General features: G+C 30.5%; 4 protein-coding genes across 4 annotated transcripts; 2 read left to right on the forward strand and 2 right to left on the reverse strand.

The window, feature by feature from the left end:
- Nucleotides 1-2146: 2146 nt before the first annotated feature.
- On the reverse strand, nt 2147-3112 carry LOC145007883 (uncharacterized). Its single transcript, XM_078966547.1, has 2 exons — nt 3047-3112; nt 2147-2758 (listed from the first exon to the last, which is right to left on the reverse strand). Exons 1-2 carry the CDS (start codon nt 3110-3112, stop codon nt 2147-2149), a joined length of 678 nt encoding a protein of 225 aa, XP_078822673.1.
- On the reverse strand, nt 3109-5386 carry LOC145007899 (protein FAR1-RELATED SEQUENCE 5-like). Its single transcript, XM_078966548.1, has 5 exons — nt 5230-5386; nt 3992-4823; nt 3818-3885; nt 3627-3769; nt 3109-3489 (listed from the first exon to the last, which is right to left on the reverse strand). The coding sequence occupies exons 1-5, from the start codon at nt 5384-5386 to the stop codon at nt 3109-3111; spliced, it is 1581 nt and encodes a 526-aa protein (XP_078822674.1).
- Nucleotides 5387-9689: 4303 nt separating this feature from the next.
- LOC145039211 (putative aquaporin TIP-type) lies at nt 9690-11155 on the forward strand. The gene is made up of 2 exons (XM_078987306.1): nt 9690-10157; nt 10530-11155. The coding sequence occupies exons 1-2, from the start codon at nt 9702-9704 to the stop codon at nt 10902-10904; spliced, it is 831 nt and encodes a 276-aa protein (XP_078843432.1). The 5' UTR covers nt 9690-9701; the 3' UTR covers nt 10905-11155.
- A 9028-nt stretch (nt 11156-20183) lies between these two features.
- LOC145039223 (putative aquaporin TIP-type) lies at nt 20184-21514 on the forward strand. Its single transcript, XM_078987310.1, has 2 exons — nt 20184-20626; nt 21000-21514. The coding sequence occupies exons 1-2, from the start codon at nt 20243-20245 to the stop codon at nt 21372-21374; spliced, it is 759 nt and encodes a 252-aa protein (XP_078843436.1). The 5' UTR covers nt 20184-20242; the 3' UTR covers nt 21375-21514.
- Nucleotides 21515-22340: the final 826 nt, after the last annotated feature.

The raw sequence follows: 22340 nt of genomic DNA on the forward strand, positions 1-22340 counted from the left end.
CATTGAGAATTTGGTGCTTTCTATTGAAGATATGGATGCAAGCCTACGTTTTGTTGGACTGGTAAGATATATATCTCCACAGTTTACTTACATGTGTATTTATCGTTGATCAAATATGAATATAAAATAAAGTGAATACAATTGTAATTAATAAACGTTGCAGCTTTTCCTACCAATCATCCGTTCCTTCCACATTTTCCTTTTTGTGATCAATCTACAACAACCAGAGTTTGTAATCGTTGACAACAGCAAAGTTGATGATCCTGATGGTGAGAGATATGGTCAGTTGCCCCAAATCATTGTAAGTGATTAATAAAAATTACTTTACATACTTAATAAAATTTAATATGTGTTAACAATGTTTTTTTTTACATTTTCAGAAAGAGTACATAGTTGATTACTTAAAATCTCAGAATCATCCAAAAGTTGAGATGTTTTCACATGTGATGCCACATAGACTGGAAATGCCTTGGAGAACAATAAACAACAGCATTGATTGTGGTGTGTTTACGATGCGTCACATGGAAACATATATGGGGGGAAGTATGAATGAGTTTAAAGCTGGATTCAAGAACGAGTCTTCTGCACAAGATGATCAACTTGTTAAACTGAGGACAAAGTATTTATACAAAATACTCACTCATGAATATAATGTGCAAAAGGATTATGTGCTGCAAAAGGTTGATGAATTCCACAAGATTCCTTCAAAACAACGTTCTCAAATGTTGGCCATTGCAAAGGAAGAAATTCACAGGAGATTGGATGTTTTAAGTTAATTGTTTTAAGAAAGTAATTTTAGTTATGACTTTAATGGTTTCTTTTGGATGGATTAAAAATAATGCTTTTGTATGCTAAGGATGTTAACTTGGGTTGCTGTACGTACAATACTTACTTTTGGTTTGCTAATCTTAGTAATGGACTAGTGATATTTTAGTATTTATATTTTTACATTAACATTTGAATAATTAAGTTATCTTAGAAAATGATGATTAACATTGATGGTATAGTTTTAATGTATATTCAGTAATGATTCTAACTAACAAACATTTGTCAATATGCTATTTTACTATGAACATACAATCAGAGTTTTTAATAGTTAAAGTGAACATATCTATATTATATAATGATTGTTGGTGGGTTTATATCTTAAAGTAGGTTGTTATTTAAATATTGAATAATAGCATAAACACTTACTTGAAGTATTCCTAACATATTATACTTTAGTTCAACCTACATACTTACCTTTGGTTTGATAATTTTAGTAATGGACTAGTGATATTTTAGTATTTATATTTTTACATTAACATTTGAATAATTAAGTTATCTTAGAAAATGATGATTAACATTGATGGTATAGTTTTAATGTATGTTCAGTAATGAATATAACTAACAAACATTTGTTAATATGCTATTTTACTATGAACATACAATCAAAATTTTTAATAGTTAAAGTGAACATATCTATATTATATAATGATTGTTGGTGGGTTTATATCTTAAAGTATGTTGTTATTTAAATATTGAATAATAACATAAACACTTACTTGAAGTATTCCTAACATATTTTAATTTAAATGCAAATTGTTTTATCTTAAACTGAATAGTATTTAACAATGTTCATATAATCAATATGTTGAAAATAATTAACATATTTATGATGTTATTCATTATTGACTACACTTAAGGGTTAAAAAGTCAACCATGGTTAAACTTATGACTAAAATTTACCCAAATGCAAACGTAAATCAATATATGATGTATAGCTATTTTAAAAGTTAATCGTACAAACATTTGGTATTAAGATATACTACTAACAGCATACAATAAACTATGAATATTGCTTGGATTGTATATGACTATAGTATATAATGATTGATGGTTTTATAATTTGAAAAAAGCGCAAGTATATCTATTGTAAGTGCGAACTGTTTTAATATAATAAAAGAGGTTTAAATACCAGATATTGTCATTAATCTGTTAGCATTACCAAATTTGGCATTGCTATTATTCATCTATGAATAAAATAAAAACTTCAAAAGTAATGAAAGTGGTTTAAGATAACATAACCTACTAAACCATAGAAACATATTCGTATTCATAAGTGTAATAGAAAAGTAAAATCTAATGGGAAAATGACTGGGCAATTTTAAGCTGCTTTTGACTCTCGTGCAAGTCTTACTTTGCAAGTCCTCCAATTATGGTTAACATATTGATTGCAACCTGTGCACATTCTGGTTTTTTTCTTCGCAGCTGCAACGGCTTTCTCAATAGCACTAACCATTCTTTTCTTAGTTCCACTACCTTTGGTACGTATAGATGCAGGTGGATGGATATTTATTTCATCAGGAATGCTGCGTATTCCAGGCATCCGAATAATTTCTTCTTCATCGTTATCAGATGATGTTTGGTTGGAACTGGCAAACTCAATTGCTGCCCGCTTCAACGTACGTGTTTTTTTAACAAACTCCAACAGTTTCTCTTTGCTTCTTTTAAAATGATCCAAGCAGTATTCAATATTGTTGTATGCCTCTGTTAAAAGTTTAAAGGTGTCATCTTCTATTTCCATGGCAACATGTTTCATGGCAAACAAATGGCTGGAAATTGCATCCCTACTCCATCTTCTTAGAATATACTGCTCTGGAATCTCTTCAATATGGTTGTTTTTCAGTACAGCAAAAATATGACGACACAAAATGCCAGTACGTATGAAGTGATTGCATGAACATTTAACTTCTTTTTCAGGCAACTTTAGTTCAACCTACATTGTATAATAAAAATAATGTATGTTAGTAACTGATTGAAGTAACATATTAGTTGGTGGTTATTACATAATAATGAAAAAAATATATGTAATTTAAAAATAATTAGATATTATACTTGTATGATGACTAATGAAAAGCATTTAAACGATGAATATAACCTTGCATTTTATCTTCAACTGTTTGCTCTTATCCGTTTGTGTAATCATAACAACTTGCCACCCATCAATCTTTTCAACACTGTCGATAGAACAGTACTAGGCTGCTTTAAATATTTCCTTTTTGACCTCATAGAAAATCTTTTTTGTGTAAACCGCAGCTGCATGTTCTAGTAAGCCACTTGGAAGCGTCATTTCATGCTTTGCATTTTTGTATCATGTTCTAGTTTCTGTTGAGCATTTCGTTGCTTTCCAATTGCGGTGTCGTAGTTCATCATGAAATAGATAAGCAAATTACCACAGTTAGAGTATTTATTAAAAAATGAGTTCACGCTTTCAGACCTTGAAGTAGTTTTCATCAGACCGTGTAGTGACATGTCTTTAAAATAGGCTGGAATCCAAAGTTTTCTATCCCTGTACATGTCTTTGAACCATCTTTTGTCCAGTAGTTTGAATTTTCTCATAAGCAGTTTCCACCTTGATTCAAACACTTCAGGCTCGATATAGACATTCAATACAAGCTTTGTAAAACGCTTGCGAAAATCAGTGTTTTTCAAAAAATCGGCTGAAACCTAAAAAAAATAGAAATTTATTAGATTAACTATGAATAAACAATATGTATGCTAATCATTATTAGAAATATGTAAAACTGTGTAAATCATTGTTGAATAAAACTGTTGCGTGCTAACTTAGGCCAAAATATACACACCTTGGCTTGTAGTTTTTTCATAATGTGCCACATACATAAACGATGATTAGAATTAGGAAATATTGCTTCAACGGCCTGTAGAATTGCTGGATCTTGGTCTGTTAACACTAATTGAGGGTGTTTCACATGTGCTTTCAAAAAATCTTCAAGCAACCAACGATAAGATTCTATTGACTAGTTGCTTAACAAACCTGCCCCAATGTTTATTGAACGTTTGTGGTTATCAATGGCTGTAAACGGCACAAAAATCATTCCATACCTGTATCAAAAAGGTAATTAAAAACAAATTCAATATTGATTACGAAGTAAAAAAAACATCAATATTCATACTTAAAAAAAAGTGTGTAATGAGTATAAGAGCATACTTATTTGTTCGGAATGTAGCATCAAATGATATCACATCTCCAAACTCCTTGTAATATAACTTATCGGTTTCATCTGCCCAAAACATTGCGTTTAACACACTATCAACACATTTATACTCAAATGTGTAATTATGAAACTCATCTTTCCTCATGTTCATTTTGTCAACAACCAGCTGTGCATCCTTGTCACCAATAATGTTTCCCACCTTCCTTCTGAAATTTTTATAATCAATTGATTCAGGGCCAATGTTTTCATAACCTCCTTGCAAACTAGCTTGTAACTTGTGTGCCTTTGTTGCACCAATGTTAGATGTTGAAGAACGCACTATAAACTCCTTGTCTTTGTAACTAAGTCGTCGTGCACGTTTGGAATACCATCTTTCTTCTTTAGTCTCTAGGGGGTGGTTGTGATTCTCTTCAAACTCATATATTTTACAAGCATTAGTTTGCATATGTAACCTTTCAAACTTTATCAATGCCTTGCAGTCCGTAATTTTGAAGTTTGAGTTTCGTTTATTCCTTCCACTCCCCTCAGGATCCAAAGTGTCAGTTGATCTGTTAGGTATTTTACCCATTTTGTTGCAAACTACATACCTTTTTTTAATGGTTTTGTCACCAAACCTCGTTACTGTATTTAACCTGACACCAAAACCTGCTTTATCTGCATATAATTTATACATTTCAGCCGCCTCCTCTAATGATTGATATATAGCATCTACATCTGGCATAAAATCTTTAGGAACAATAGGTTTCCACAACTTGGTTTTCCCACCAGGCGAGTCAACAACATTACTATTGAATGATTCCTCTTCAGAATCAGTTCGATTTGTACCTGTTTTTTAAGACAACAAAAAACAATAATGCGACATGCAAAACCTAATATAAAATTCTATGAATTACGTATACATAAACTAAAGAACTTTATAATCATAATAAACGTATGTGAAACAGTAACCAAAGTTGAATTGTTTACATGTTTGAGTCGTATTAACGCGTAATCACCAATGATTATCGAACTTAATCAATATTGTATTAAACTTAAGAAAAAAACACCAACGAGGGACTCCTGTACAACGATATGTGATATAAACCATCATTACGTAATTAATACATGCAACGTATATGACTAATCATATACAAATATGTACTCGGTCTTATTCAACATATACAAAAACTCAATAACTATTGAAAAACACGATATGTAATTACAAGATATTGACATTGTTTTCATTAGTTACCTTCACCAGCATAATCAGAGATCTGATTTCTTCCGTCGAATTGATCATCAGACTTATAGAAATCGTCGTCGTCATATTCATTACAGTTGACGTCTTCTTCGTCATATTGATCATCATCTTCTGTATCATCGCTACTGTAATCAAAACAGTACGACATCGATATTGATTTGAATCACGAATGGTATACTGCGTTGTTATCTTCAAACGTAAATGATTAACAATATACAACATTCGACTGAAAATCCGATTGCTATACTCGATTGCTATACACGAATGGTCCCTGGACATCGTATCTTCAATTCAATATCTCATTGAACGATAACTATGGAATATCCCTTAATTATAGGAAAATATTAATGGATAATATATTGATTATTAATTATATTATATTAATTAAAAAATAGATTAAATACAAATTTACTTAAATACCCTAATAAAATGATTGGTTGATAATTGTTCTCGCGTTCTCAACCTTTTTGGTGTTCTCATTTGATCCTACTCCTATATATATATATATATATATATATATATATATATATATATATATATATATATATATATATATATATATATATATATATCAACGTGTAGTATATTTAGAATCCAAACTAAAAAACCAATAGTTGAAATAAATGCAATGCTTTAATGAGATTCTTCTTAGCATCACTAAATGGACCTACAAAAAGAATATGCAATTAATATTTATCATTATATAATGATTTACAAATTATATTATAAACATGAGAAATATAGAATTACGTAAAAGTAATGTTTTATAATTATTTTGATAAAAATAATGTATTGTGTAAAGTAATAACAACATGATGAAGATCACAATAATTTGTTTTTTTTTTTTGAAATATATCAGAAACACAATATTAAAAGCTTATATGCTCATAAATTATAATTCTTATGAACTAAAAACACATTATAGTCTGATTAATATTCTAAAGTCAGAGTTATTTAGACAAGCGGATTCAACTGATGAACAACTATGATCAAGATCAGTATTTTAAAAACTCATCATTGGTTAGCCATACAAAATCCTAACTCTTTATAGTGACCTTAGTTTTTGCAGTAACTTGACACTTAAAAATAACATCTAAAAGTAATTAGCGTATCAAACAAATAAAATTTACAAAAATGAATGTTAAACCAAACAATGATGGTTTCCAGATGCCATTTAAATTGATGTAGTTTAACCATGTGAAAGATATTAAAAATTAGATATGGACATTAGAAACTTACTAAAGAAAAGAAATTCATATTTTGATATTGGGATTTGTAGCTATTCGGTTTTCGTATTCCACTTTCAATGATTATCAAAAATCTACATTTTTTTTAGATTTGAAAGGAATCACGATTTTAGAAAGTGAAATTTAGTTATTATAGGATAATACACATAAAATTCCTTATATAACATTCTCACATTAGCATGCCTTTTCAGATGGAATAAAATTTTCAAAACATAATAACTAGAGTACTAAACATACTAACATTTAGAAAAACACAATTCACTCCAACATAATATTTTATTACTATTATAAAAAATGTAATCTATTAAGTAACTAAAATCATTAACCACACATAACATTCTAATATTAATTAAATGTTACATCTAATACTAAACTATGTAAAAACCAGAAATACTGGAATATCAAATGTCAGTTAAATGCAATATGCTATTACTAACAACAATTTATTTAAAATAATTGACTAAGTACATTGAAGCAAGTCCTAATTTAGAACATCACAATCATATCATATGAACATAAACTCTAACTTAAGTACTTGAAAGGACTCTTATTTCATACTCTTATTTTATCCTCAACATGAACCCTGACTTAAATACCTAGAAAACTCTTATATCTTCAGACTCTTTATCTATTTAGGACTTACATCAAACAGGTAAAATGCATGTATAGTTTAAGAGAATTTGCTCAAAAACATTGACTTTTTGTACATACCACATTAATTTTATAGAAAGAGCTCATAAAGACTCTAAGATTCGTTATTGTTGTTTCCTTTCATTTATGTATTATGTGCTTGAATGTGTAGAAGAAATATCTAACCTTGAAATTGATAATCCATTATTGAAATCAAATATTCCAACTGATAATAGATACGAGGTAATGATGATTTGCAAAAATCGATGATTTGATAGAAAAAAATCGAAGCTTCAAATAGTTGAAAGTTTTATCTCGGTTCATGATTGATTGTTGATCATGAGGAATTATTGAAAATCATTGATATGAGAGTACAACCTAATGTTTGAAATTGTGGAATATCATACTTCTAGTTGCGATTTCATCAGGTGAAGAAGAGGAAGATCTATGTATGGTTTGATGTTTACGATTTAAAATATCATCTGATCAAGGGGGCAACTCCTGGTGATTGATTTAAGAGCATCAATCTTTTCTTTAGTATAACCCGTTTTCTATAGGCTAATAGGAGCATATTAAAACAAAATTGTGCTAAAAGACATATCCTCATATATGTATTAACAAAACTAGGTAAATTTAATAGGAGTAATCAACATTGAATTATGCTACACTAATTGCAACTCATATTGAAGTATATTCATATTCTTAAAGAAGACTTTATTTGTAGAAATGAGGGGGTGATATATCGGACTCTTTATTCTTTTAGGACTTTTATCAAACAGGTGGAATATATGTATAGTTTAAGAAAATTTGCTCAAAATAAATAATCAGTTTGTACATACCTAGTTAATTTGACAGAAATAATGCAAAATGACTCAAAGATTCGTTATTTCCACTTGATTCTCTTCAAGTATTATTTCCTCGGTTGTGGAGAATAATGTATTCAAATTCTGTTGAATGATTGCAACAAAAAGATGATGAAATAAATCAAAGCTTGTAATCGATGACCAGAGAAAAAAAAAGTCAAACCTGATGCTACTGAAAACGATCTCAAATGACAATCAATTGTTGATCACGATTAAAATTAATGATTCAATTCATCAACTAGGCTAAAAAATGAATATGTTATATGCAAGTAACAATGAAAGCGATAAAAATCATACCTTGATAAATTGATGAATTCATGTTGTTCAGTAAAAATCACTGCTTGAAAGATCATAAACAATTGTTGAAGATGAAGATTAACAGAAATCTTTGAACACATGAACCTATACCAAAATCGATGATAACAGAGTTAAAATCGATCAAATCTTCTAATGAATTGCTAATGTTGATAGATGAACATAAAAATCATAACTTGGATCATCAATTTCAGATGTAGAAAAATGAAGAACATGAACTCGAAAAACAAAACAATCGCAAATTTAAAAGCTATGATTTAGCATCGTTTGATCAATGCCCAACTCAAATCGATTATCGGTTGAAAAAATATAAGATTGGAGATAGAAGATCGATCGAAGTGAATTGAAGGACAATGAACGTTGATCCATCGAATAAATTGGTAGATGAATCGAAACAAATGAGATGATTTCTTGGTGACGTGAAGATGACGCTAACATTATATAAGATCCGATCATCTTAAATTTAACCTAATGACTAATCTACTCATAATTAACTAATCAGTTAGATTAATTAGTATTAATCTATTTTTTATGAGCCAAAATATCAAATTTGATCAAATGCTAAGATTTAATCTATATGTCTAACAAAATATAAGTGATTTCAAATGAATATATATATATATATATATATATATATATATATATATATATATATATATATATATATATATATATATGTATGTATATATATATATACATACACACTAAAGTAAACAAAGGGCCCTCCACTATGCAAGGAGATCCAAAAAATACTAGATAACTATAACTATACAATATTTAACAGCGGGAACTCTCTTGGAAGAGCAGCTGCGTTGCGCCAACTGTTCACGAAAGAAAAGCAAAACCAGGAATATATCTATTTTACTCAACTTGCCACCCTTCTTTTTTCAACTTGTCTCCTCCTTATGTCATACTCCTTATGTCATATATGCATATCTTATTCCTCCCATAGCATATTCGAAGATACATGCACTATTAAAATTTGGAGTACTTACATCACATAAAGTCGAGTTATAACCTCTCCTGCCTTCAATCGAGTTCTTCAACAAAAGTAAGTTGTTCCATAAGTTTTTTTTTTTTTTTTTTTTTTTTTTTTTGGGGGGGGGGATTGTGTTGATTAAATATTGGCAAAAACAAATGTAATTAGGTCTAACGTTAATAACATTATTACGACTAAGCATTTAATCTTTGTTTTAATGATTAAATAAAACAGTGGTCAAAACAAAACCAACGCCCAAAAGTTAGTGTGTTTAATAAACTTTAGCAAATCTCACAAAATTTTTAATAACAAAAGAACCAGGAAACCTTTGTGACCGATGGTTAACCTTTGTGACCGGTGGTTAACCGGTAGTAACAGGTAAAACACTAAAACAAACCAGTATATAAGCACCTCATTTGCTTGCGATATATGCATACCAACTTACACCTCCCTCTCCCCTTCTCCGCCTACCTCCGCCATCTTATCAATCAAAACTCAACTATGCCAATCCGTTCAATCGCTTTTGGCCGATATGATGAGTTTAAGCACCCGGATACCATAAAGGCCGGGGTGGCGGAGTTCATCTCCACCTTCATCTTCGTCTTTGCAGGCACAGGTTCCGGCTTAGCTTTAAGCAAGCTAACCAACGATGGTCCTGCCACCCCTACTGGTCTTGTGGTAGCAGCTATTGCCCATGCTTTTGCCCTGTTCGTGGCTGTCTCCATCAGTGCCAATATCTCCGGTGGACATGTGAACCCCGCCGTCACCCTCGGTGCCTTTGTTGGTGGTAATATCACTTTCCTCCGTGGTCTTGTTTACATACTTGGTCAGGTGCTGGGGTCCATTGTCGCTTGCTTGCTACTCGAGTTTGTCACCAATGGCATGGTGAGAATCTAATTGATTTTTTTTTTTCTTTCAATATATTATAATATAGCTATACGTTTGCATGATAATGAATTCCTCATGGTTATACAATCTCTTTAACTTTTTTTATACAATCTCTATAATATATCCTTATAATATGTAATATAACAACTCTTTTTAAAATTAACAAGTAGATAAAAACAATGACAATAGGCCATCTAGCTAGCATACCACCATCGCTAACGTTTGAAATGTATATTTTTCAACTTTAAGATAACCTCCTACTCAAAATATTAAAATAAATACTTACCTTAAAATGCCACTTTAAAAGTATATTAATTCAAATTACAAGTTTTTTATGGAGTTGAAACGGTAAATATCATTCTTTTGCAGTCTGTAGAAGAGTTTACGTTTGATGAAGGAGTCGGGTTCTGGAACGCTTTCGTATTTGAGATCGTGATGACATTCGGGCTTGTTTACACAGTTTACGCAACCGCAATAGATCCCAAGAGGGGTAATTTGGGAACAACCGCACCAATTGCCATTGGGTTTATTGTTGGAGCGAATATCTTGGCGGGCGGGGCGTTTACTGGAGCATCTATGAACCCGGCTTTGTCAATTGGCCGGGTTTTGGTGAGCTGGAACATTACCTTGCCCAACCACTTGGTGTTTTGGACTGCACCTTTGATTGGTGGTGCTATTGCTGGGTTTGCTTATGACTTCCTTTTCATGAACCAAACCCATGACCATTTGCCCACAAGTGCCTAAACGTTTTACAAACCATACTTGTTAAAATTAAGTTTTTGAGTTTTCTAAAAATTTGTTTTTTTTTGTTTGTTCATCTCCTTTTCGTTTGTAATTTGTGGATAAAGGATTGTGAGTTACCCAATGTGTCCTTGTTGGTTTGTAAAGATCCATGGATGGTGTTTACACTCTATGTTGCTTTCAGATTCTTATATTTACACTTTGGGTATTTTATCCATATTTGAATGAAAGAATGTTTCAATGTTATTCAAGTATCTGAAACTTGTTTACTTATAACTATTGTGAAGTACCGAATCTATTCTCCTGTATGCCATTATTTTCACAACGTGCTATTTTTAGGATTCACTACTAGAAAAAAGGGTGTTTTCCTACAGAAAATAGCTACAAAAAATTTTCGTAGCTAATTAGCTACGAAATGGCTACGGATCAGCTATAGAATGAGACGCCTTAATTTAGTAACGGAATAGCTACAGAATAACTACGGATGCTAGTCCATAGTTATTCAGTATTTATAATAGAGGTGTGAAAAACTGAAGAGAAAAATATGATGTTTAATGCCCGAAAAATCAAAATTAAGAAAAATATGTAGCTAATTAGCTACGGATTTTTCTTATTTTCGCTTTTTCAGACCCCAAATGTCGTTTTTTCTTGCTTCGTTTTCTTCAAAAATCTATTACACATGATTATATATTTTTTCACCAACTTATAGCTATTAATATCCTTCATAAAGTCGTGTGCATCTTCAGGATCAAGTATTCGTTTCACAGTTTAACATTGTAATCACTATACTTTTCACCAACTTGCGATGTGTTTATTTTTGTATATGTATATTTACATACATGAATGGATTGTGATATATGTGTACATGTATATTTGTATGTATACATGTTTGTGAGTATTTTTATGTGAATGTAGATCATAAGCATTATAGTGTTAAACCATTAAACGGGTAATGGATTCCGTATGTGCACACGACTTTATAAATGACATTAATATATATAAATTGGTGAAAATATAGATAATCATATATAATAGAGATGTGAAAAAAAACGAAGTGGAAAAAACGACGTTTTGTGCCTAGAAAATCGAAAATAAGAAATAGCCGTAGCTAATTCGTAGCTAATCTGTAGCTAATTAGCTACAGATTAGCTACAAATTTTTATTATTTTCAATTTTTTGGGCACTAAATGACGTTCTTTTCGCTTTGCTTTTTTCACACCTCTTTTATACATGATTATAGTTATTAATATCATTTATAAAGTCGTGTGCATCTTCAGAATCAAGAACCCGTTTCACGGTTTAACATTGTAATACCTATACTTTTGACCATCTTTTGATGTGTTTATGTTTGTATATGTATATTTATGTATATGAATGAGTTGTGGTATATGTGTATGTGTATACATATTTCTAAGTATTTGTATTTGAATGTATTAATAAGTATTATAGTGTTAAACCGTTAAACGAGTAATAGATCACGTAGGTGCATACGACTTTATGAATGATATTACCAGCTATATGTTGGTGAAAATATAGATAATTATGTATAAAATAGGTGTGAAAAATATGAAGCGAAAAAAACATCGTTTGGTGCCCGAAAAATCGAAATAATAAAAATTTGTAGCTAATTAGACGGATTAGCTACGGAATTTTTACGGAAAGCATATTCCGTAGCTAAGACGTAGCTAATTACCTACAGATTAGCTACGAAATATGTTTTCCATTAGAATTCTGTAGCTAATTATCTAAGGATTAGCTACAGATATTTCGATTTTCGATTTTACAGACACCAAACGTCGTTTTTTCCGTTTTGTTTTTTTACACCTCTATTATACATGATTATCTATATTTTCACCAACTTATAGCTATTAATATCATTCATAAAGTCGTGTGTACCTTCGGGATCAAGTATTCTTTTCACGGTTTAACAATGTAAGGATTATACTTTTCACCAACTTGTGATGTGTTTATTTTTGTATATCTATATATTTGCACACATGAATGAGTTGTGGCATATGTGTACGTGTATGTGTGTATCTATACATGTTTGTGAATATTTATATGTGAATGTAGATCATCAGCATTATAGTGTTAAATTGTGAAATGAATATTTGATCCCGAAGGTGCACATGACTTTATGAATGATATTAATAGTTATAAGTTGGTGAAAATATAAATGATAATGTATAAAAGAGGTGTAAAAAACGAAGCGAAAAAAAAAACAACGTTTGGTGCCCGAAAAATCGATAATAAAAAAACATTATCATCGCCCCCTTCTTGCAAAAACCCTAGATCATACCCATATTGTCGTTTGCCTCCATACATGAAACCCATCTTCACCGGTAGTCGTCGTCATCACCACCATAATAATCAACGACCACTACCATCAGAAACTTCCAACGTCCCCATTTCTTCTAGGAACCCACTCTCTCATCTAGATTTTTTTATGATAGAGTTTTGAGAATTGATCTGGAACCACAAGACAATCGCACCACTAATGTATTTCTCTTTAGAAAATCTCTCTAACATTGTGTGTGTATGTGTGTATCTTCTTGGATTTTGTAGGTTTTTGGATTGAATTCGAGTCTTATACTGTCAACCACTACCATCAAGTCTCACATCCATCGCTTCTAGATGTACTTATTTCCCCTGCTCTGCCATCTTTGTCGCGTACCACCAACACCACTTGCTATCGATCTTTGGGCAATGAATAGGTAACCCATTTCTAGCTCTCACGATCCAAAATAAAACCCTAAAGCGTCATGTCTTCTCTAACTCCATCTCTTTGTTTTGTTTGTTAAAAGTTTCATCTGGTATAAATATGTTTCTAGACCAATGTGTGCATGTGTGTTGTCTCTCTAATTATGTGTGTGTGTGTGTGTTTCGATATTGCAGGTCTATTGGTTGGCACATGTGCTTCTCTGCTTACAAAAATGATTTTACTGCATCTAAAAATGTAAGTACTCATATTTAAAAAAAAAAAATAAACTGAGCTCTTGGTTTTTTTCTATTCATTTATACATAATCAAAAACCACGTAAAAAATATGTGTATCTCAGAGACAATAGAAGCACACACCTAATATGTTGTCTTCAAGACAACGAAGAACCAAACTTTGTAAAGATATTGAATTTTGATCAGCAGCTGCACCAAAATTAATAGGAACAACTATTGTTCTAAATTGAACTTTCATAGCCTTAAGTTGTTGACGATTGTTCTTGGGGATTACAAAAAAAGCAATCTACTTGTGGCTGATATACTAAAAGACCTTGGACTATTGGAGTATTCCAGGGAGCTTATGTATAGGGCTATTGAGTTGGGTGCGCCTTAGAGAAAGAGGTTAAATTCGCTCATAACAGGTTAGGCTTTTGAGATAGGTTCAAGGTTGTCCAGTAGGTTAACTGAAGAGACATCAAACTTTCGTGTAGATTAACTGAATACTAAGCTTTTCAATGAAGATTGATTTTTATCATCTTTTCGCACCGACAATTAGATTATTGATTTAAGAAGTTTTATATGTCCCAAGTTTATGTTAATATTAAAGCTATTATGTGTTAAACATTCTTTTCATAGCTTTTTTGTATAGGTAATATGAATAATTTTGTCAAACTTTTTGTGTAAAATATTTGCACTAATGCTTATCAAAATAAATATGTTTACGTCTATCGGGTTAATTTATTTAGATATTGTTTGTTATTAGAGAAATTTATGCAACCAGAGGCTCAAATGGAGACCATTAAAGAGAAACCAATTGAATCAGAATAGAATTGTTGATCTACCTGTAGTTTCTATGATGGAAGATGCTCAATGGTCTTCAAGTTCAACAATTTTGACTAGTAAAATGGTATATATAAGTATATTGCTATTATAGGAATAAATGTAAGTATATTTATATTCTAGGTGAAATCGAGTTATGTTGTCAATATCGGTTAAAATCAGTTTAAATCCCGTTTTGTCCCCAAATTTTTATTCAAGGTTAATAATTTTTTGTTGATAATGTTAATTAAAATTTTTTATTGATGATAATAACATGAAGATTACACAGATATTGATGCTCCAAACAAAGAGCAAAAAGTAGAAAGTGAGGAGATAATGATACATAGAGTGGTGAAGAAACGACGAGAAGATCAAAAGACAAAGATTTTCCATAGAGCATTAAAAGTTACAAGAAAAAGTATATCAACAATCTATGTTTACATGATTTCGATGATTTTTAAATTTTCTTACTTTTATGAATGTTAATTTTATATTCTTTACAAAGTGGTGATGTTTGTGTGAAAATCAAGATTGTTTCTTAAATTCAAAGCTTTTATGGTATCATGCTTAAATCTCACATAATAAACTTTATTTATTGGAAAACATTCCAAGAACTGTAACAAAAATCAAGATTACGTATTATTTGACTATGTAATAGAAAAGTATACGAAACACTAATTTATATAAATATGGTTTTTAATAAGAATCGGTTGTCTAATTGAACTTTTTTAGCACTCATTCATACAAAGTATGTTCTTGAGTAAAGACAACAAAAAATGTATCTTTTTTACATCGTAGTGCTAAAAGTGGAGTAATAACTAATGAATATACAAACAACTATAATCACGAAAGTTACAAGACAAACAATAATCACCGAAGTTTCAACCCCCTTTGTTTTCTATTAGCATGTTTTTGCATTTTAATGTGTAGCTTCAGATAAACATCTTTAAATTATAAAATCATTTAGAGCAAAGTAGAGCTTATTAAAGACATTACAACATATAAACATCAAAGTACTTTAAGGAGCTAATATGAAATATAGAACAACATATATCAACCCTTTTAATATCTTTCTCCAACTAAAAGAATAATTTACAATATGGTAATCATATATATATTTTTTCTAATTTTCATCAAGTCTACAAATCAAATTTGTCAAAGTAAGGAAAAGATAAATATTATATGAAATGTATTTATCATCTTGAATGCTATTTTACTACCAATGTTATTTAATTTGATTACAATAAAATGAAATAATGTGAATTTTTATGATTATAAAAAAAATACATGATTGATTAATGAATGTAGCCATTAAATTATGTTTCAAACCTAAATAATTACATATTTTTTCTGTTCTCCTAAATATTCAAAGCATTGTGTAATTTTTTATTCTGAAGGTTATAAAAAACCAATTTTCATATATTAGAAAATATTGTTTTCATCAATGATTTCTTCAAGTTGTTTATATAAAGTTTGATAGGTTTCCAAATACCAATTTTCAACCCTAGTAATAAAAGTTAAAGGTTCAAAAATACTGTTTGAACCTCATAAACGGTCCCCAATTGCCGGAAAATACCTCAACTCATTGTGTAGCCAAGAGTTTTACTTATTTGCCCGTTGTATTGTCGGACTATACACCCAAACCAAAATTTTATACAAGTTTTATTCTCCTAGCTTTAAGTGGCCTTATCCAGAGGGATATCACATGCCAATATAAAAATATTACTGAAGCCTGACGAATAATTCAAAAACAGTAAAATCTATACATCAAATGTCGTGTATAAAGAAGTGTTGCACGATAAATAATGCACAATCAATCATGTGTTTATGTACAACTTTTCAGTTTTAATTAATTTTTATTGATTTTGTTTCTGCCAGCACGAATTTTGTTGATATTTGTTTAAATGTAAATGTTTTGCGCAAAAACATTTATTGCCTCTAGAACCAATTTTCGAAAGAAAATATTTGCACCCGTCGCTTGACAGAATCCAAAAAAAAAAAACCAATAGTTGAAATAAATGCAATGCTTTAATGAGATTCTTCTTTGCATCACTAAATGGACATACAAAAAGAATATACAATTAAGATTTATCATTATATAATGATTTACAAATTATATTATAAACATGAGAAATATGGAATTACGTAAAAGTAATGGTTTATTATTATTTTGATAAAAATAATGTATTGTGTAAAGTAATAGCAACATGATGAAGATCACAATAATTTGCTTTTTTTGAAATATATCAGTAGAAACACAATATTAAAAGCTTATATGCTCATAAATTATAATTCTTATGAACTAAAAACACATTATAGTCTGATTAATATTCTAGAGTCAGAGTTATTTAGACCAGCAGATTCAATTGATGAACAACTATGATCAAGATCAATATTTTAAAAACTCATCATTGGTTAGCTATACAAAATCCTAACTTTTTATAGTGACCTTAGTTTTTGTAGTAACTTGACACTTAAAAATAACATCTTAAAGTAATTAGCATATCAAACAAATAAAATTTACAAAAATGAATGTTAAACCAAACAATGATGGTTTCAAGATGCCATTTAAATTGAGGTAGTTTAACCATGTGAAAGATAAAAAAATTAGATATGGACATTAGAGACTTACTAAACAAAAAGAAATTCATATTTTCATATTGAGATTTGTAGCTATTCGGTTTTCGTATTCCACTTTGAATGATTATCAAAAACCTACAATTTTTTTTTTTAGATTTGAGAGGAATCACGATTTCAGAAAGTGAAATTTAGTTATTATAGGATAATACACATAAAATTCCTTATATAACAATCTCACATTAGCATTCCTTTTCAGATGGAATAAATTTTTCAAAACATAATAACTAGAATACTAAACATAGTAACATTTAGAAAAATACAATTCACTCCAACATAATATTTTATTACTATTATAAAAAATGCAATTTATTAACTAACTAAAATCATTAACCACACATAACATTCTAATATTAATTAAATGTTACATCTAATACTAAATTATGTAAAAACCAGAAATATTGGAATATCAAATATCAGTTAAATGCAATATGCTATTACTAACAACAATTTATTTAAAATAATTGACTAAGTACATTGAAGCATGTCCTAATTTATAACATCACAATCATATCATATGAATATAAACTCTAACTTAAGTACTTGAAAGGACTCTTATTTTATCCTCAACATGAAACCGGACTTAAATACCTAGAAAACTCTTATATCATCAGACTCTTTATTTATTTAGGACTTTCATCAAACAGGTAAAATGTGTGTATAGCTTAAGAGAATTTGCTCAAAAACATTGACTTTTTGTACATACCACATTAATTTTATAGAAAGAGCACATAAAGACTCTAAGATTCGTTATTGTTGTTTCCTTTCATTTATGTATTATGTGCTTGAATGTGTAGAAGAAATATCTAACCTTGAAATTGATGATCGATTATTGAAATCAAATATTCCAACTAATAATAGATATGAGGTAATGATGATTTGCAAAAATCGATGATTTGATAGAAAAAATCGAAGCTTCAAATAGTTGAAAATTTTATCTCGGTTCATGATTGATTGTTGATCATGATGAATTATTGAAAATCATTGATATGATAGTACAACCTAATGTTTGAAATTGTGGAATATCATACTTTTAGTTGCGATTTCATCAGGTGAAGAAGAGGAAGATTTATGTATGGTTTGATGTTTACGATTCAAAATATCATCAGATCAAGGGGGCAACTCCTGGTGATTGATTTAAGAGCATCTAATCTTTTCTTTAGTATAACCCCTTTTCTCTAAGCTAATAGGAGCATATTAAAACAAAATTGTGCTAAATGCCATATCCACATATATATGTATTTGAAGAAAAAGGCATATTTTTAACAAAACTAGGTAAATTTAATAGGAGTAATCAACATTGAATTATGCTACACTAATTGCAACTCATATTGAAGTATATTCATATTCTTAAAGAAGACTTTGTTCGTAGAAATGAGGGGGTGATATATCGAACTCTTTATTCATTTAGGACTTTTATCAAACAGGTGGAATATATGTATAGTTTAAGAAAATTTGCTCAAGAAAAATAATCAGTTTGTACATACCTAGTTAATTTGACAGAAATAGTGCAAAATGACTCAAAAATACGTTATTTCCACTTGATTCTCTTCAAGTATTATGTGATCGATTGTGGAGAATAATGTACTCAAATTCTGTTGAATGATTGCAACAAAAAGATGATGAAATAAATCAAAGCTTGTAATCGATATCCAGAGAAAAAAAAAAGTCAAACCTGATGCTACTGAAAACGATCTCAAATGACAATCAATTGTTGATCACGATTAAAATTCAATGATTCAATTCATGAACTAGGTTTAAAAATGAATATGTTATATGCAAGTAACAATGAAAGCGATAAAAACTCATACCTTGATAAATTGATGAATTCATGTTGTTCAGTAAAAATCATAGCTTGAAAGATCATAAACAATTGTTGAAGATGAAGATTAGCATAAATCGTTGAGCACTTGAACCTATACCGAAATCGATGATAACAGAGTTAAAATCGATCAAATCTTCTAATGAGTTCCTAATGTTGATAGATGAACATAAACATCATAACTTAGATCATCAATTAGGTTAATTAGTATTAATATGTTATTTATGAGCCAGAATATCAAATTTGATAAGGCTAAGATTTATTCCATATGTCTAACAAAATATAGAGGATCTCAAAAGAATATATATATATATATATATATATATATATATATATATATATATATATATATATATATATATATAAAAGATACTAAAGTAAACAAAGGGCCCTACACTATGCAAGGAGATCCATAAATACTATATAACTATAACTATACAATATTTAACAGCGAGAACTCTCTTGGAAGAGCAGCTGCGTTGCGCCAACTGTTCACGAAAGAAAAGCAAAACGAGGAATATATCTATTTTACTCAACTTGCCACCCTTATTTTTTCAACTTGTCTCCTCCTTATGTCATACTCCTTATGTCATATATGCATATCTTATTCCTCCCATAGCATATTCGAAGATACATGCACTATTAAAATTTGGAGTACTTACATCACATAAAGTCGAGTTATAACCTCTCCTGCCTTCAATCGAGTTCTTCAACAAAAGTAAGCTGTTCCATAAGTTTTTTTTTTTTTTTTTTTTTTTTTGAGAGGGGGGGGGGGGGGGGGGGGGGGGGAGGGAGGGGGGGAGGATTGTGTTGATTAAATATTGGCAAAAACAAATGTAATTAGGTCTAACGTTAATAACGTTATTACGACTAAGCATTTAATCTTTGTTTTAATGATTAATAAACTTTAGCAAATCTCACAGAATTTTTAATAACAAAAGAACCAGGAAACCTTTGTGACCGATGGTTAACCTTTGTGACCGGTGGTTAACCGGTAGTAACAGGTAAAACACTAAAACCAACCAGTATATAAGCAGCTCATTTGCTTGCGATATATGCATACCAACTTACACCTCCCTCCCCCCTTCTCCGCCTACCTCCACCATCTTGTCAATCAAAACTCAACCATGCCAATCCGTTCAATCGCTTTTGGCCGATATGATGAATTTAAGCACCCGGATACCATAAAGGCCGGGGTGGCGGAGTTCATCTCCACCTTCATCTTCGTCTTTGCGGGCACAGGTTCCGGCTTAGCTTTAAGCAAGCTAACCAACGATGGTCCTGCCACCCCTACTGGTCTTGTGGTAGCAGCTATTGCCCATGCTTTTGCCCTGTTCGTGGCTGTCTCCATCAGTGCCAATATCTCCGGTGGACATGTGAACCCCGCCGTCACCCTCGGTGCCTTTGTTGGTGGTAATATCACTTTCCTCCGTGGTCTTGTTTACATACTTGGTCAGGTGCTGGGGTCCATTGTCGCTTGCTTGCTACTCGAGTTTGTCACCAATGGCATGGTGAGAATCTAATTGATTGTTTTTTTTCTTTTCAATATATTTTAATCTAGCTATATGTTTGCATGATAATGAATTCATCATGGTTATACAATCTCTTTAACTTTTTTATACAATCTCTATAATATTTCCTTATAATATGTAATATAACAACTCTTTTTAAAATTAACAAGTAGATAAAAACAATGACAATAGGCCATCTAGCTAGCATACCACCATCGCTAACGTTGGAAATGTATATTTTTCAACTTTAAGATAACCTCCTACTCAAAATATTAAAATAAATACTTACCTTAAAATGCCACTTTAAAAGTATATTAATTCAAATTACAAGTTTTTTGATAGAGTTGAAATGGTAAATATCATTCTTTTGCAGTCTGTAGAAGAGTTTACGTTTGATGAAGGAGTCGGGTTCTGGAACGCTTTCGTATTTGAGATCGTAATGACATTCGGGCTTGTTTACACAGTTTACGCAACCGCAATAGATCCCAAGAGGGGTAATTTGGGAACAACCGCACCAATTGCCATTGGGTTTATTGTTGGAGCGAATATCTTGGCGGGCGGGGCGTTTACCGGAGCATCCATGAACCCGGCTTTGTCAATTGGCCGGGTTTTGGTGAGCTGGAACATTACCTTGCCCAACCACTTGGTGTTTTGGACTGCACCTTTGATCGGTGGTGCTATTGCTGGGTTTGTTTATGACTTCCTTTTCATGAACCAAACCCATGACCATTTGCCAACAAGTGGCTAAACGTTTTACAACCATACTTGTTACAATTAAGTTACGAGTTTTTCAAAACATTGTTTTTTTTGTGTGTTCATCTCCTTCGGGTTTGTAATTTGTGTGGATATTGGGTAATTTTATCCATTATTTGAATGAAAGGATGTTAATTTCAATGTTATTCAAGTATGTGAAACTTGTTATTCAACATAACTATTTTGAAGGATGTCATTATTTTCGCAACTTGCTATTTTCATAGGATTTAGGGTTTTACTTTAATCTTCATATATAACAAATATTTATTAACCAATCATTATATTATATACATAAGAAATAAGTAGTTACCAATAACCTGGATGTCTCTTTAATGATTTGGTGGCAATGATCTACATTTTTTTGGGCGTGCTGTAGTATATGATTCACTGCTATGTAAATTACTTTATTTGTTAACATACATAAAAAGCACTAATATAGTATATATATATATATATATATATATATATATATATATATATATATATATATATATATATATATATATATATATATATATATATATATATATATATATATATATATATATACTCTTTTTACAGCAAGATTAAAATGTTTTTTACCTTGGAAATAAAAGGGTTTGATAATGATTTTATAATTTTGTAGACTGCAATATGGTGTTCGGCAGTTGGGTCTTGGTCTTATGAACCTTATTTAGTTAAAAACAGGAAAGTCAGATTTTCATTGAATTGTTCAATAATCACAAAAGTCAACGACATTGATTTTGACCACTAAGAAATTTTATTAAACTAAAACATCAACAAAAAGGGTGAATTTGAATTATGACCTTCTACCGCTGATAGTGTGCTCCGAAGGTGAGTGCCGGAGGTCTTGAAACAGTGTCTAATTAAACTGTGCCATTTATTTCGATCCAACTTGCATTGCCATCCCAAATGAACGTAATTTCAAATAAATCAAATGAAGCTTATTAAAAAAAAAAGT

Source organism: Lactuca saligna, chromosome 1 (genome assembly GCF_052625555.1).
Source record: "Lactuca saligna cultivar CGN05327 chromosome 1, ASM5262555v1, whole genome shotgun sequence".
NCBI lineage: Eukaryota > Viridiplantae > Streptophyta > Magnoliopsida > Asterales > Asteraceae > Lactuca > Lactuca saligna.